The 13,773-nt window shown below is 49.2% G+C and overlaps 1 protein-coding gene across 1 annotated transcript in view; it reads right to left on the bottom strand.

Moving 5' to 3' along the window:
- LOC119059498 (deleted in malignant brain tumors 1 protein-like) overlaps positions 1–13,773 on the bottom strand; it is a 75,616-nt gene that overhangs the window by 6,232 nt on the left and 55,611 nt on the right. Inside the window, exons 20-31 of the mRNA XM_053668669.1 lie at positions 11,762–11,816; positions 10,594–10,922; positions 10,286–10,321; positions 7,611–7,643; positions 7,412–7,450; positions 7,195–7,233; positions 6,701–6,739; positions 4,752–4,790; positions 4,172–4,210; positions 2,217–2,528; positions 760–792; positions 39–214 (exon numbers count right to left, since the gene is read on the bottom strand). Of these exons, the coding sequence (XP_053524644.1) occupies positions 39–214; positions 760–792; positions 2,217–2,528; positions 4,172–4,210; positions 4,752–4,790; positions 6,701–6,739; positions 7,195–7,233; positions 7,412–7,450; positions 7,611–7,643; positions 10,286–10,321; positions 10,594–10,922; positions 11,762–11,816 (1,169 nt within the window). The remainder of the gene's footprint in view (positions 1–38; positions 215–759; positions 793–2,216; positions 2,529–4,171; positions 4,211–4,751; positions 4,791–6,700; positions 6,740–7,194; positions 7,234–7,411; positions 7,451–7,610; positions 7,644–10,285; positions 10,322–10,593; positions 10,923–11,761; positions 11,817–13,773) is intronic.

Genomic DNA, 13,773 nt, shown 5'->3' with positions numbered 1-13,773 from the left:
ATCCACAGCAGGGTACCACCACCTTGTCAGCTTCTCACCTGTTGGATGGTTCCGCAGTGGCCATAGGGAATGCTGAAGATCAGATAGCGCCCCGTGACTTGGGGGCGACAGAGCTCATCATTTAAGTGAACATCCCAGGAGGAGTAGCCCAGCCTCCGGAGGTAGCCTCGGTCAATGGTGACTTGGAAGTGGTGAGGTGCGCAGGAGAGCTTGGCTGCAGGAGAAGAAGGGTGAGAAGACTCAGAGAGAACCTGGTTCACTGGATGTGTAGATCAGGGGGGTGGGGGCGGGTGTGGGTGTATGTTTACCTTATAAAAGTACTAGCAGTGCCTTGGGTGGGCTCAGCTCTCATCCCACCCACAACACAGGACTTGACTTTCATTGACTTTATTTATAGCCCCCTTTTCCAAAAGTCACACCACATCCATGGGGAATCCCACCTACGGTGTGCATGCCATAGGCTGTGAGCGAGAGCCTCTTCTAAGGAGTTAAAGACAGCTCACTTCACATGTTGAAAACCCCTGGCCTGAGATACATCTATTTGGTTGGAAAAAAGAGGGGATGCAAAGGGTCGGGGTAGGTGCAAAGGGGCTTCTTCCCCAGCCTCCGAAAGCCCAACGAGTGGATGGAGATACAAGAGGACTCAGTGGGGACACAGAACGTAGTCCCCCCCCCCACCTATTCTCTCTTCCTGGGGCAACTGCTCTCCGAGCTCCCCCTTTCTGCAGCCTCAACCCCTACGAGAGCAGAAGACTTTACCGTGGTCCTTGGGCACAACAGAGTCGGCTCCACCTGGTGAGGGGAGAACGGTGAGAGCAAATGTCAGCTGTGCAGCGATGCTGGGAGATGGCAACACAGCTGGCAGCGGGCACGGAACGCAGGGAGACAGGCGTACTTGATTTAGGCATTAAAGCCAAGGTAGGACAGCATGGAAGTACTCCGGGGCAATGCCAAAGGAAGGAGAGTCGGGGGCCTCCTGATGGAGCCAGACGGGGGATTCTGGCACGTGTGCAGCCATGTTAACAGGGGTGTTATACACACGAAGATTTATTGCAGCAGGAGAATAGTAACTACAGGGCTTTGCAGCTGCCGCGTACATGAACTCTGAATGGTACATAGCAAGTGTGTGGCTATCAAGGGCCTCCCCAGGCCAGAAGCAGGGCAGGACAGTAACCTAGGGCCAGGGCCCAGGCCAGGAGGCATGGCTGGCCAGACTCACGCAACCCCTTTACACACTCTTGGCCCCAGACCACGGGTCCTTCGGATGCCGTACCCAATGAAAAGGAAACCCCATGGTGTATAATCCAAGAATGGAAAATCAATGGTCGTTTACAGTGGGGCCCCTGACAGCAGGAGGAGGGGTGGAACAGTGAACAGGCCCAACAAAAGCTGGAAGATAAAGGCCCCGCCATTCCAGACCGATCCTCCGTGGCTCTTGCTGGGCACATGTTTTCTCTCCAGGGGCTCTGATCTCATTTGTATTTGGGCTCCACTTCTGTGCAGAAGAGGAGTAACTCCTACATCAAAAAAAGCAATGGCAATATCTTCTTTACCTTGTGTACCTATAGAAAAGCAACCCCTCAGAAGGGAACAGGCAAGGTGAGCTGAGACTTGTTCACCAAATCTTAGAATTCCATAACTCTGAGATTTACGTGGGTGAATCTAAGACAGATTGAAGGAAGTACTACCCCACACAGAAGGGGGTCAACCCGTGGGGGTCAGAATGGCAAGGCAGATATTGGGAAAGAATAACAGCATTTCAGGCAAGGGGTAGGGATGAAAAGGATGCAGGGATGTCAGGCCATGGTAGGCTGCTGACTTCTGAGGGCCAGGGCCAGGTGACGAAGGGACTCCATCCAGGAGTCCTTTAAGGTGCCCTTAATGGCCTTGGATAAATTGTCTTCTCATGACGGCACCAAGTTCTATGTCACTCTATGACACTGTCACTTCCTTTGGCCCCATGATCTTTTCACCCTGTTTTGGAACAAATATTGCTCTGAATTGCAATTGGACAAAACTGACTGGTAAAATCCCAGGGCTGTGTGACAAAAACATTTACCAAAATGGTGGTGTGGCAAATACGCTCTTGTTACCCCAGAATCTGGCGCCTTGGCCAGCCTTGTATTTCTCAGGGCGGTGAGGTCTGACCTTGGGAATGCTTGGGTGAGAAAAGAAGCGGCAGAGCCTGGGGAAGACCGCGGGCCTGGGGTGGGTACCTGCACAGACCACGCCCGCGTCCTCCCTGTGCCAGCAGTTGTGTCGACCCCAGCCCGAGTGGACGCAGTGGTCCAGCGCATCCTCGGTGCCTGTGCAGCGCACGTCGTCCAGCAGGATGGGCCCCAAGCCTGGGCCGAAGCGGCAGCGCCCCGGGGCACTGAGTGCTTGGCCGCAGCCCAGCAGGCGGCACACGACACGGGCGTTCCTGATGTTCCAGTGGTCGTCACATACCGTGCCCCACTCGCCCTGGTACCACACCTCCACGCGGCCCTCGCAGCGGCTGCGCCCACCTGCCAGGCGCAGGAGCGGGTCTGCGGGAGGCAAGAGCGGGAGTTAGGTGGGAAGGCGGGGAGGGTAGGTTCTCACTGCAGGACGCATCTCAGGGTCCCTTGTCGTTTGCAGTAGAAAAAACACTGGAATGAATTCTATGTCTGCTTCTGTTTCTCTCCCTCTCTCTCGAAATGTAAAATCTTAATGAACTGAAATCCTCAAGGAAGAGCCATTCTGGACAGTATAATTTTCCAGATACCCAAGAATTCAATCTTTAAACAAAAGCATTAAATACCAAAAGAAAACAAAAGAGACAAAAAAACTAAATCTTTGGAAGACTGTTATTCTAAAATGAGACATGGCTCTAACTCCTTGAATAAGATCTATCCAAAGAAATTTCTTTTACTCTTGATGAATAGGAGCCAACATTTTCACTGTGAAAACTCTATTATGGGTACGTGTTTCCAGTTATAAGCCCTGGTGATGGAATGTATAGCATGGTGAGTATAGTTTATTGTGTAAACCATTACATGTCGTGTATTTGAAAGTTGCTAAGAGAATAGATCTTAAACGTTCTCATCATAAACAAAAAGTTTTGTAACTCTGTATGGTGATTAACATTAACTAGATTATTGTGGTGATTATTTCCAGTATATGCAAATACTGAATCATTATACTGTACACCTGAAGCTAATGTTATATCTCAGTAATTTTTTAAAAATCTATATTATGTAACATAGCCATTCAGGTAAATCATAGCACATGTCTACAGAAAGATTTGTACACAGCAGAAGTCTCGACAAGAGACAAAACCGGAAACAATGCAAACGTCCACCAGCAGGAGAATGGATACACTGTGGTGTACCCACACAATGGAACAGTGTTCAGCAGTAAGAGGAACAAGTTGCCAATTGTGGAACCACATGGACAAATCTCAGAAACAACTTGTTGAGCAAAAGAATTCAGACACAGAAGAGCACAGATTATCTGATTCCATCTACATGGGAGTCTAGAAAGATGAGTGTGAACTTCAGAGACAGAGAGCAGACCAGTGACTGCCAGGGGAGGTGGGCGAGGTTCGCTGCAAAGGGGTTCGGAGGGACTTTCTGGAAATACTTGGATCTCGATAATGGTGCTGGGTAAACTGTTATATACATTAGGCAAAACTCATGGAAGTGTGCACTTTACAGCAAATAAGTATGCTTCACGAAAGTGTTCTTAAAAAGTGAAAATAATTTTTAAAAAACTATATTATGTTGGTGGTGCCACACCCCCAGACATGTGTCAAATGATTGTCTTCACATAAATGGGTTGCAAGTGACTATTTTTCAATTTCCTGCTATGCTCGGTGTGTAGGAGATGCTCAGTGGTGCTAATAACCCCACCGGCTTTGGTTTCTCTGAGGCTGCAGTTGCCTGGTCTCGGATGGTTGCTTTCTTCTCATCTAATTCATTGCTGTGTTTTGGAGGCAAAATAATCATGCTCATCTAACTATGGATGAAAGCAAATCTCTCCTGGGGGAGGTCCCAGGGGGTGAATTTGGGCCTTTCTAACCTTCAGAGGTGAGGGTGTACGCTCATAAAAACTTCCTGTAAAGAGTAGGGAATTTGAATGAATAATAAATATGATCTTAACAGTGCTAATAATGATATCATTTTACTGTTTAGAAACAAACAAAACTTACCAGGTAAAGAGACCATTTCTTCACCAGCTGAGATTGTAACTGTAAAAAAGAAAAACTAACCTTAAAAATGCATAACCTCAAAGTCACCTGTTTATATTCAAAGCCGAGAAAGGCACTGTCTCTAAGTGTGAACACTGACACTTTGTTTAAGTCTCTCCTTTGGTTTGGGGGCGGAAATACTGTCTGTGACATTTTGTTTTCTTGGCATCAACGTGGAACAAGTGGTAATGTATCCTGTTTATTATCCAAAAATAAAATAATGTATTAAATGGCCAGAGAACAAGCATTTATAAATATACTGAATTGTTGAAAGGAAGAATACAAAAGCATTAGATTTTGTAGAAAAAAATTTTACAGGCAATGAAAATTAAGTGAAGAAAATCAACACAGATTCCTTAGAAAAACATTTTAGAGAGAAAGCTGATATCGGAGAGGAATAATTCCAGGTGAAAACACACGGAGGGGAGCAAGGTAGAAAAGTAAAAGATAAAGATAAAAAGTAACAGTGGATTTTAGGATACAGTGTGGTGGTATAAATTACTGAAAACTAAGGGTTGATCCAGTGGCATAAGGTCATTACCAGGTGATGGTGTTGGTTCTGTTGAAATCAGATCTGTGGCTGCCAAAAAAAAATAAATAAAGTGTGTTTTTTTTTCAGTGAAAGAGAGCTTGAAAATCTGGCTTCATTGTAATTTTACACCATAGACTGCAAGTTTATAAAACCATGTCTGTTCCAGAAGCTATAGACAATAGGGTCCGCCCTGCTTATTTATCTTGTGGATTTACACACCGGGGGTGGAATGGTGTTTGAGCAGTTGATATTTTGCAAGGAACATTAACAATTGTTCTCATTTGGAGCATCTACAACGTGTCCTCTAATTTACATCTCTAATCCTTCCAATGACGGTGCCGGGTTTCATCGCTGTTTCAGAGATGAGGAACCGGAGACTAGCGGGCTTGCACAGCACGTCCAGGTCACCTACGGGTCACACTCGGGAGGTCCCAGGGCTCACACCCTTTCTGTGCCTTTCAGAAGCATAAGATGTGGGAGCTGCATTCGCTCTGGGCTCAGCGAGGTGCAGAAGGGACGGCCACCACCCCTGTCCTTACCCTCCAAGAGGTGCGTCCTGCAGAAACAGGACTGACTTTGGCTGTTGTGCTTTCATACAGGGAGCAAAACGCGTGAGTGCTGCCTGTCTGTGCGGGAAGCAGTCACTGTCTACCAGGTCTACAAAGAAAACTCAAGAACCAGTGAGAATTACAAGTGAAGGAACCTTCTGCCCCAAGTAGAGTCACGTTGGTGGCAGGGAAAGAAGGAAGGGAGGAAGAGAAGGATGAAGGGAGTGAGGTGAGAAGGAAGATAGGAAGGAGGGAGGAAGTGGAGGATGAAGGGAGTGAGAGAACATGGAAAGGGAGAGGGAAAGAGAGGGGAGGGAGGAAGGTAGGAAGGAAGAAAGACAATACTTAAATGTAATTGAAAAGAAGTCCAAACCTTTGATTTCATTGAGTTTTACCCCACATGTCTTCAAGGTAATCAGGACTTATAAAGAAAGAAACAAAACAGGGGAAAGCAGCAGGCCTTGTTATGATGGGACCAGGGTCGCAGGGACCTGGGGGAATCCCGTAAACGGATGCACCAGCAATGCCAGAGAGCAGATGGGACCTTGCATAGGAACCAGGAGACCAAGCCTTGCCTTGCTCTAGCTCTGTGGTGACTATGGACCCAACTGTGTCCCCTCAAAATTCATATGTCGAAGCCCTAACACCCAGTGTGGCTGCATTTGGAGATGGGGCCTCTAAGGAAGAAATTAAGGTTCACCGAGGCCATAAGCATGGGGCCCTGAGCTGATAGTCTTGGTGTTCTTGTAACAGACACCAGAGCATGTTTCTCTTCCCCTCTCTCTTGGCCCTGTGGACACACAGAGAGAAGGTGGCTGTGTCCAGCCAAAGAGCGGAGCCCACACCAGACGTCGGCCCTGCTGCCACCTTGATCTTGGACTTCTAGTCTACAGCACCGTGAGAGAATACATTTCTGTGTGTGAGCCCCGCGGTCTGCAGTTCTGAGTTACAGCAGTCCTCGCTGACTAAGACTCTTCCTTCTCTGGGCCTCATTTTCCTCCAAAACAGGGTGAGTGTTCAGTGTCTTCACTCCCTGAATGGGCAGCACCTGGCAGCCCGTGAGGAACATAGAGTCAGGCCCCGCCCAGAGCCACCAACTCAGCGTCTGTGTTTTAACCAGGTCTCCAGGCCGTTTACTTGCGCGTTAACATTTGAGAACAGCTGGTGTAGGCCACCTCTACGGTCTCCTCCCGGGCTGACATTTTATCCTGTTCATCCCGGCCCCACATCTGCCTTTATTCAGAACTGTGACCAGTGGAGGGGGGGCGGCCTGGCACCGGCCCAGCCTCTCCTCTCCTCCCGTCCCCTGGGGAACAGGAAGTGCTTGTCGGCTCTGGTGTGTAAACTTGTCGGGCTGGGGTTGCTCAGGGAGTCACCGGGCAGGGCAGCTGCGAAGAGCAGAGTGCATACCTGGTGAGGACGACACTTCACCTGAAGGGCGAGCTGTATCTGCAATCCAAGAAGAACCGAACTCAAAGATCAGTGAAAAAAGAAAAAAGAAATTTTTTGAACAATGGTGTGGTAGAAAACAGAAGATCAAATGGGCAGAGGCAATGCTATGATAACCCGGCTCTCCAGGGTGCATGTTAGGTGCGCTGGAAGGTCAAAGCACCGCCTGCCGCACAGGTGAGGTGTGGCCCCCGGCCCTCTCCCGCCTCTCGTGGGCACGTCGATTCAGACCAGTGCGACAAGCGGAAGGCCTTCCCTAGTGGAGGGGCCTGTCTGTGTCTCCGGATGAATACAGAGAGCGTGCAGCTTAACTTCTGGATAAGGATGCTGGACTTCAGCTCACATTGGGGTTTATACTGCAGACAAAATATCTGGTGCATGTGTTTATTTGTTAAACAGAAAGAGGAAGAGCTGATGGTATTTAACTGGAGAAATGGAACAGCAGAACACATTACCTGAGGGGTAGTCCACTTCAGCAGAGGTGGAAGGTACATCTGTGTAGGAACAGAGAAGGGGACAATCAAAAATGAGAGAAAGGACCCTTCCATGAGTCTTTTCATTGAGGTTTACTTTGTGGTCAAAATGGTCATTCAGCGGGTTTGTTTTGTAAGTAAAACATGGCAAGTGAGAAGCTGGCCTCATTAATTGAAACATCACAAGGAGAGTCTTTACCAGATGAAGAGGTGACTTCTGCTGAAATCGCAGAGGATTCTGTAGGAAAAGAGGGAAGAACACAAATACCAATGGGAAGGACGTCTGGGTTTCTGTTTTTTCCTGAGTCTGTGCTGGGGACAAAATGTCCAGGAACAGCCTAGTCTGATCCGTGGAGCTCCAAGAAGAGGCCGTCATGGGACAGCAGACAGTACTTTACCTGCTGTGGAGGTCGGAGATGTTGAGATTGAATCTGCGAGGAACAAAAGTAACAAGACAGCAATAAGACAGCCATATTGGGCACATACATTTCTGTGAGACACACGAGATGTGAAGATGCCTATCACGGATCCATGTGACTGGCATGACTTATTTTTCTGCTTTCCGGATGGGGGTCTACAGCAAGTCTCCGGATTCCCCACTGTCTCTGGGCCGCCCCTCCACTCCTGGGTCTCCATGCCTCGTGCCTGCCCTTTACTTCTCCCCTTAGAGATCAAGATGATGTTCAGGGGACAATAAACATTGATCCAGGTTTCCCTGCTGGATGGAGACAGTCTAAGAGAGATTCTGTAAATGGGGGACTTGCTGTCCCTGGTCCTTCCTTCACCCAGGAGGGGTCAGCTCTGCACACTGGAACTTTTTCCAGGTGGGCTGTCCTGAGATCTAGACCGAGGGGGAGGACCAGATGGGGGACCCATTTGCTCACAATCCACCCTTATCAGTAATAAAGGCTGTATTTTGTGTTGACTCTCATGTTTGACTTATTCATTGCCCTAGCACCTGCGGGGGGGGGGGGGGGGCTCTTTTTACAGCCTTTCCCCAGATAAATCCCCAACGCCATATTTGTGAAATTTCTTAAATCCAGAGTCACATCAGGAACTCCTTGGATAATTGCAGCCAGCATCTGTTAGCATTTACTGCCGTTGCCAGTGTGTCTCTGCCATGTGGTCACCCGATCCCCAGTTTGCTGTCTCACACAACAGCCAGCCAGGAGGGAGGCCACAAACCCAACTGTGGGGCACGTAAGAAAGTGAGAGTCTGTATCCTCTGTATCATTGAGCGAAGGGAAATAAATGGTGGAGGGGGTGGGTCCAGCACCCAAAAGACCTGGGTTCTTGTCTATGCTCTTTGTGTAACCAAGCAGGTGACCTTGGGCAAGTCCTGTTGTTTTTTTTTTCCTTTGCATCTCCCAGCTGCTGTATCTGAGGGAGCTAGTTCATGGACCAGCAGCATCTACATCACCTGGTTAGAAATGCAGACTCTTGGGCCCATCCCAGAGTTACTGAATCAGAAAGTGCATTTGAACAAGACCTCCAAGTGACTTGCATGCACAACAAAGTTTGAGAAGCACCAAGCATCTGAATGGAGACGCCCCAGGCCCAGAGGTAACTGGTGGTGGCCAGGAGGGAGCTGGACAGAGCAGGCCCGTGTGAAGGGGGCCCTGTCCCTGCTGAGCCCAGGCAATTGGTGATCTGTCAAAATTCAAGCTAGTATTTCCTATCCTCTGGTTTTTCCATCAAGGCTTGAAATCTGTACTTTTATATAAAATCTTTTTAAAAATGTGATCTTAAAAACTGCAAAGGAAAACTCTGTTACCTGAATCTAAACTCACACATGGGTCAAAACTGGGCCTTGGCTGCCTGTTTGTAACTTCTGGGCTGAACGGTCTCTAATGTTTCTCTGAAGTCTCAGAAAAGTGTTACAACATGGTGGTACCCTGTTGAACTTGCCCTTGCCTAAGAGATTTGGGGGCCGATTTTTCACAGACCCAACCACAAAGGAAGTGTGTTCATTGTCTGGTTTTCCATAGAGGTCAGTTTCTACCAAGCCTGGCAGAAGAATCTGAGATTTTTGGAAATGGGGACCCTGGGATACTTTCATAGCCATTTACAGTTCAGAGAAAACTTGAGTTGAATTGAGATGACATTTCTCCAACTTTCTCAGCCATGTGTTGATCAACTCAAGGCTTGGGATGAACCCCAGAGTGTCCAAAAGAGGGAAGTTCACAGAAGGACACATTGCAGAGCCAGGCAGGGCTCAGGAGCAGCACACACGTCCCTCAGGAACATGACCAGGAGTCCACAATGGTGAGCCACTCACGTGTGTGCCACCCCATCCCCAGGACCAGGTTCATCCTCCTGTTCTCAGACGAAAATGGCGAGGCTCTGAGCTGTGAGGGGACTCCCCTGCTGCCACCCTGTTGGTCAAGGATGGAGCCAGAACAGAATCCCAGGGCCTCTGGCTGCAAACCCTATGATACTCCTTTTCCATGGAAGAGGTTTCAGTGGTCAGAGAAGTTTGAGAGGCACTGGGCCGAGCCGCGTTAAAGAAAGATCCCCAGCCACAGGACTTATCAGAGACCTCAGTGTGCCGACTAACTGAATCTTTAAGAGAGGGATGTGGTATTTCCCCAACTGTTTGGCCATGAAAGTTCTTCTTTCAAGTTTGCGTGTCACTGGGTTGGTGGACTGGACTGTGAAACACGCATGGGAGATGTGGTACTCTAGTGTTTTTGGAAAATGTGCATTAAAGGGATAACACTGCCTGAGATGCCCGAAGCGCTGTGACTGTTTAAAGAAATGAACTCACTGAATCCCCAGGGTGTGAACACTGCAGGGGACGTGAAGGAAGCTCATTTCCCTCCTTGCTGATTTCAGAGACCTGCTGGCGCACAAGGAGGGACACGGCAAACTGGACACACCGTGTCCTGTGCACAAAAGGTGCGCAATCGCTGTCTGTTCAAGTTACTGTCTTGTTCAGTGACTGTACAAGACCCTTATATTAGTTTGATAGGAGCTTGATATTTAGTTTCACGTGAGGTATAAGCTCCAACCCTGACCATATGCAAGGCAAGCTGTACATACGTGATTTATACAAGAAAGAAAGTAAAATTACCAGGTGAGGTGGCCATTCCTGTGGCTGAGGCCGAAACTGTCAAACAAAAGAGAAACTAAAATGAGATAAAATCCAAACAAGAACCCCACCCGCAAATAGGACATTTAAAAAATATATTTTTAAATTTAAAATATATATACTTCGGGGATAGTAAAATTAGATCGACATGACTTCTGAATGTGACATTGAACATAAGACAGGTTTCTTGGATGAAACGGAGAAGAGGATGCAGGAAGTGAGAGACGCTGACTGGTTCAGAGAACAATTCGCCCTCCCTGGCCGTCTGGGGGGAAACCAAGGGTGGGTACCTGAGCAGATGGCGCCCGCGTCCTCGTGGTGGCCACAGTTGTGGACAGACAAGCCCAGATGCAGGCACTGGCCCAGTGTGGTCTCGTTGCCCCGACACTGCACATTGTCCAGGAAGATGTGCCCCATGCCCGCCCCAAAGTAGCTGCTCCCCAGGGCGCCGATGCCCTCCCCACAGTCCAGCTGCTGGCACACCACGCGGGCAGCGTTGATGTCCCAGAAGTCGTCACACACCGTCCCCCACGTGCCATTGTGGTAGACTTCGACGCGTCCTTCGCAGCGGTTCCTCCCGTCCACCAGCCTGATGACGGGCAAGTCTGGGAGAGAGAGACTCGGGGGTTATTACTGGAATGTGGTCAGCAATCCTGTGGAGCCATTTCTAGCGGGACTTTTCTTAACTCTTATTGTGTGGAGTCTCTCATTTCCTGCTTCTGGGCCCCACAGGAAGAAGTCAAGTAAGTGCTCATAAACACTGTGACTGGCTTCTCCAGACTATTTCCTGTTTTGCGTATTTTGTTCACATCTCCATCCTTACACATGGTAAATGCGGGGAGAAGCAAAATGTCCTTGGAGAGCCAGATCATCAGATTGCTAAGCAACAACATCAGAATGTGTCCAACTCAGAGTTTTTGTTATTTCCTTTAAGACAAACTGGTCTGTTGGCCAAGGATCAAAAGGACAGCTAGATCAGGAGTGGAAACATAGAAATGAAGATCTCAAGGAGGGTTAGCAACAGGGGAATGGGAGAAGGAGAAGGGGAGAGAAGGTACAGAAAATAAGTAGCATAGACAGTAGATAGAAAATAGATGGGGGGGCAAAAATAGTATGGGAAATATAGCATCTAAAGACTTGGACAAGGTCATAAACTAAAGGGGGGTAATGGTGGGGACGGGGGGTAGGGTGGAGGGGAATGAAGGGGGGAATAGAACAACTGTAACAGCATAACCAATAAAAAAATAAGTTAGAAAAAAAAAAAAAGCTTAGAAATCTGGGGAGCACCGGGGACCAGACAAGTAGCCATATGACCTGGTAACTCTGCCTCCGAGCTGGCCCTGTGTTTTCCCAGCCCTGGGGAGGCGCGAATCTGGGGGTGGGGGCCCTGCTATCGCTGGCTATAACCTCAGGGAGCCTGTTAGACACACTCCCTAACCAGGACTCTGTGACAAAGACGAAGAATTACTGTCCACAGGAGCCATTTCTGCTGGTTCTGGGGCCACGTTGGTAACTAAAAGACAAAGCCCGAGGCATTGATGTGAGTGGATTCAGCACACTTGTAGGCACAGCCGTGTGGGCACTGGAGCCATACTTGTGCCAGGTGGTGTTGAGGACACTCTGGCTAAGGCAGCTCTGTCACAGCAGGGGCGGCGTCTCTAAGGCCTGAGTCCAAACCGGGTAGCGTCTCTGAACTGCCTCCCCTCACTGGGGCGAGACCCTGGCTTTCAGACACTAACTGGAAGCCCCCATCTGAGTTTTTCTGGGGAGGGGCCTGTTGGGAGATTCGAGGCTGCAAAATAGACAGAGGAGCATTCGATGCCATTTTAATGCAGGGTTTTCATCAGGAGGTACCATGACTCGTCGGGAATGTCCAGCACCCACTTTTTAGATTCGGAAAACTACAGAACGAAAGAGTGAGATGGAAATATCTGAAAGGACCAAAAGGCCCGTCTTGGGCCCTCTTTACCAGCACAGCTAGCTCTCTCCAGAGTGTCAGCCACAACGAACTGCTGTTTCTCTGAGCCGCTATCCCCAGGACGGGAGAGGTTGCTAGAAGCACCCCCCATGCAGGAGTTTTAAGACTGCCACAAGCAACATGGTAGACCAGAGCGCCAGGACCATGAACCTGACGAAAACAGCAGAACAAACCGGAGCCCGCACCGCTGGCCCCAAACCTCCGGATTTACAGTTCATTGCCATGACTGCCCAGCTGCACCTCCCTCCCCTTTTATCACCCAGTAAAAACTCGCAGCCCCAACTTTTCGCTGCTGGCGCATTTCTCCGCACCGGCCCTTGCCCTCTCTTGGGAAAGTAAAAATAAAACTTTGCTCTCTGCAGGTCTTCTCTTTGTGAATTCTTTCGCAGCTCACTTCACCGGCCACCCTAACACACCGCTTCCTGTTGTCCAGGAAGATGGGGCCAGAGCTACCACCAAACAGACCACTCCTCGGGCCTCCAGGGCCCCCACAGCCCAGCTGCTGGCCCAACCCCCGGGGTGGCAGGCAGGCCCCAGAGGTCGTCTCGCACAGCCCCCCAGGTGCCAGTGTGGGGGATCACCACGTGGACCTCACACCTGCTGTGCCCCACTGCCAGCCTCGCCATGGGCAGATCTGCGGGTGCCAAGAGCCACACCGGCTTGAGAAGTTTCCCGAATTCTACCCCATCTGCAGGTCGCTGACCTGGCTGCATAGGTCCCCGGGGAACTGATATGCATAGGAGATCAGATGACTGCTTTTGTATCTGAAATGTAGCACAAACTACAATGCTTCTCCTCACTGGGCAGTTTTTCTATGGGAATCCAGGCCATAGGTCAGCTTCATAGAGACAGAAACACATAAAAATCACCTCTGCTTTCATCCTCTTTGGGGGTACCATTTTTTAAAAATTATTTAATTGTTGTTCAAGTACAGTTTTCTGTCTAGGGTACCATTTTTCATGTTGCTTCTCTAAAAACTCAGAATAATTCAGCTGCACGTCTGGGTTTCAGACTTGGCATTTCCAACCCAGGTCTCCACAGACTGTTATGCAATTGTCAGGACAACATTAATTTCCCTTTACTTGAATTTAAAAATTATAAAGTATTTATTGGAGGGTGATGGAAGAGCAAGCAGAGGGAGGGATGGCACCGCTGCTGCCGGAAGGTAAGGGACTGGCCAAGCGAAACGGTCCCTTGAACCAAAAGCAGCCGAAGGTGATTCTCTGATTCAGAGTTGCGGGGACAGGGGCTGGTTCCTGGGACCCCTTTGTGAAGGGCCCGTAACAGCCTGGCCAGGGCCAGGGCCTCAGTACAAGCCTTCCAAGGAGGCTGCAGGGGCAGAGGGTGAGCTGACTCTCCTTCAAAGAGAGAACCCACTCGAGGAGAACCCCCAACACTGCCAAGCTCACCCCTAGTGAGCACACGTCTATTTCACACAGCACCAGGGCCACGAAAATACCATTGGCACGACCCAGCCCAAGGAAGACGGTTT

This window comes from Artibeus jamaicensis, unplaced genomic scaffold (assembly GCF_021234435.1).
Source record: "Artibeus jamaicensis isolate MK-2021 breed Jamaican fruit bat unplaced genomic scaffold, CSHL_Jam_final contig_490, whole genome shotgun sequence".
Classification (NCBI taxonomy): Eukaryota; Metazoa; Chordata; class Mammalia; order Chiroptera; family Phyllostomidae; genus Artibeus; species Artibeus jamaicensis.
The sequence above is the reverse complement of the archived record's forward strand: the minus strand, read 5'-3'. Positions and strand labels throughout refer to the sequence as shown.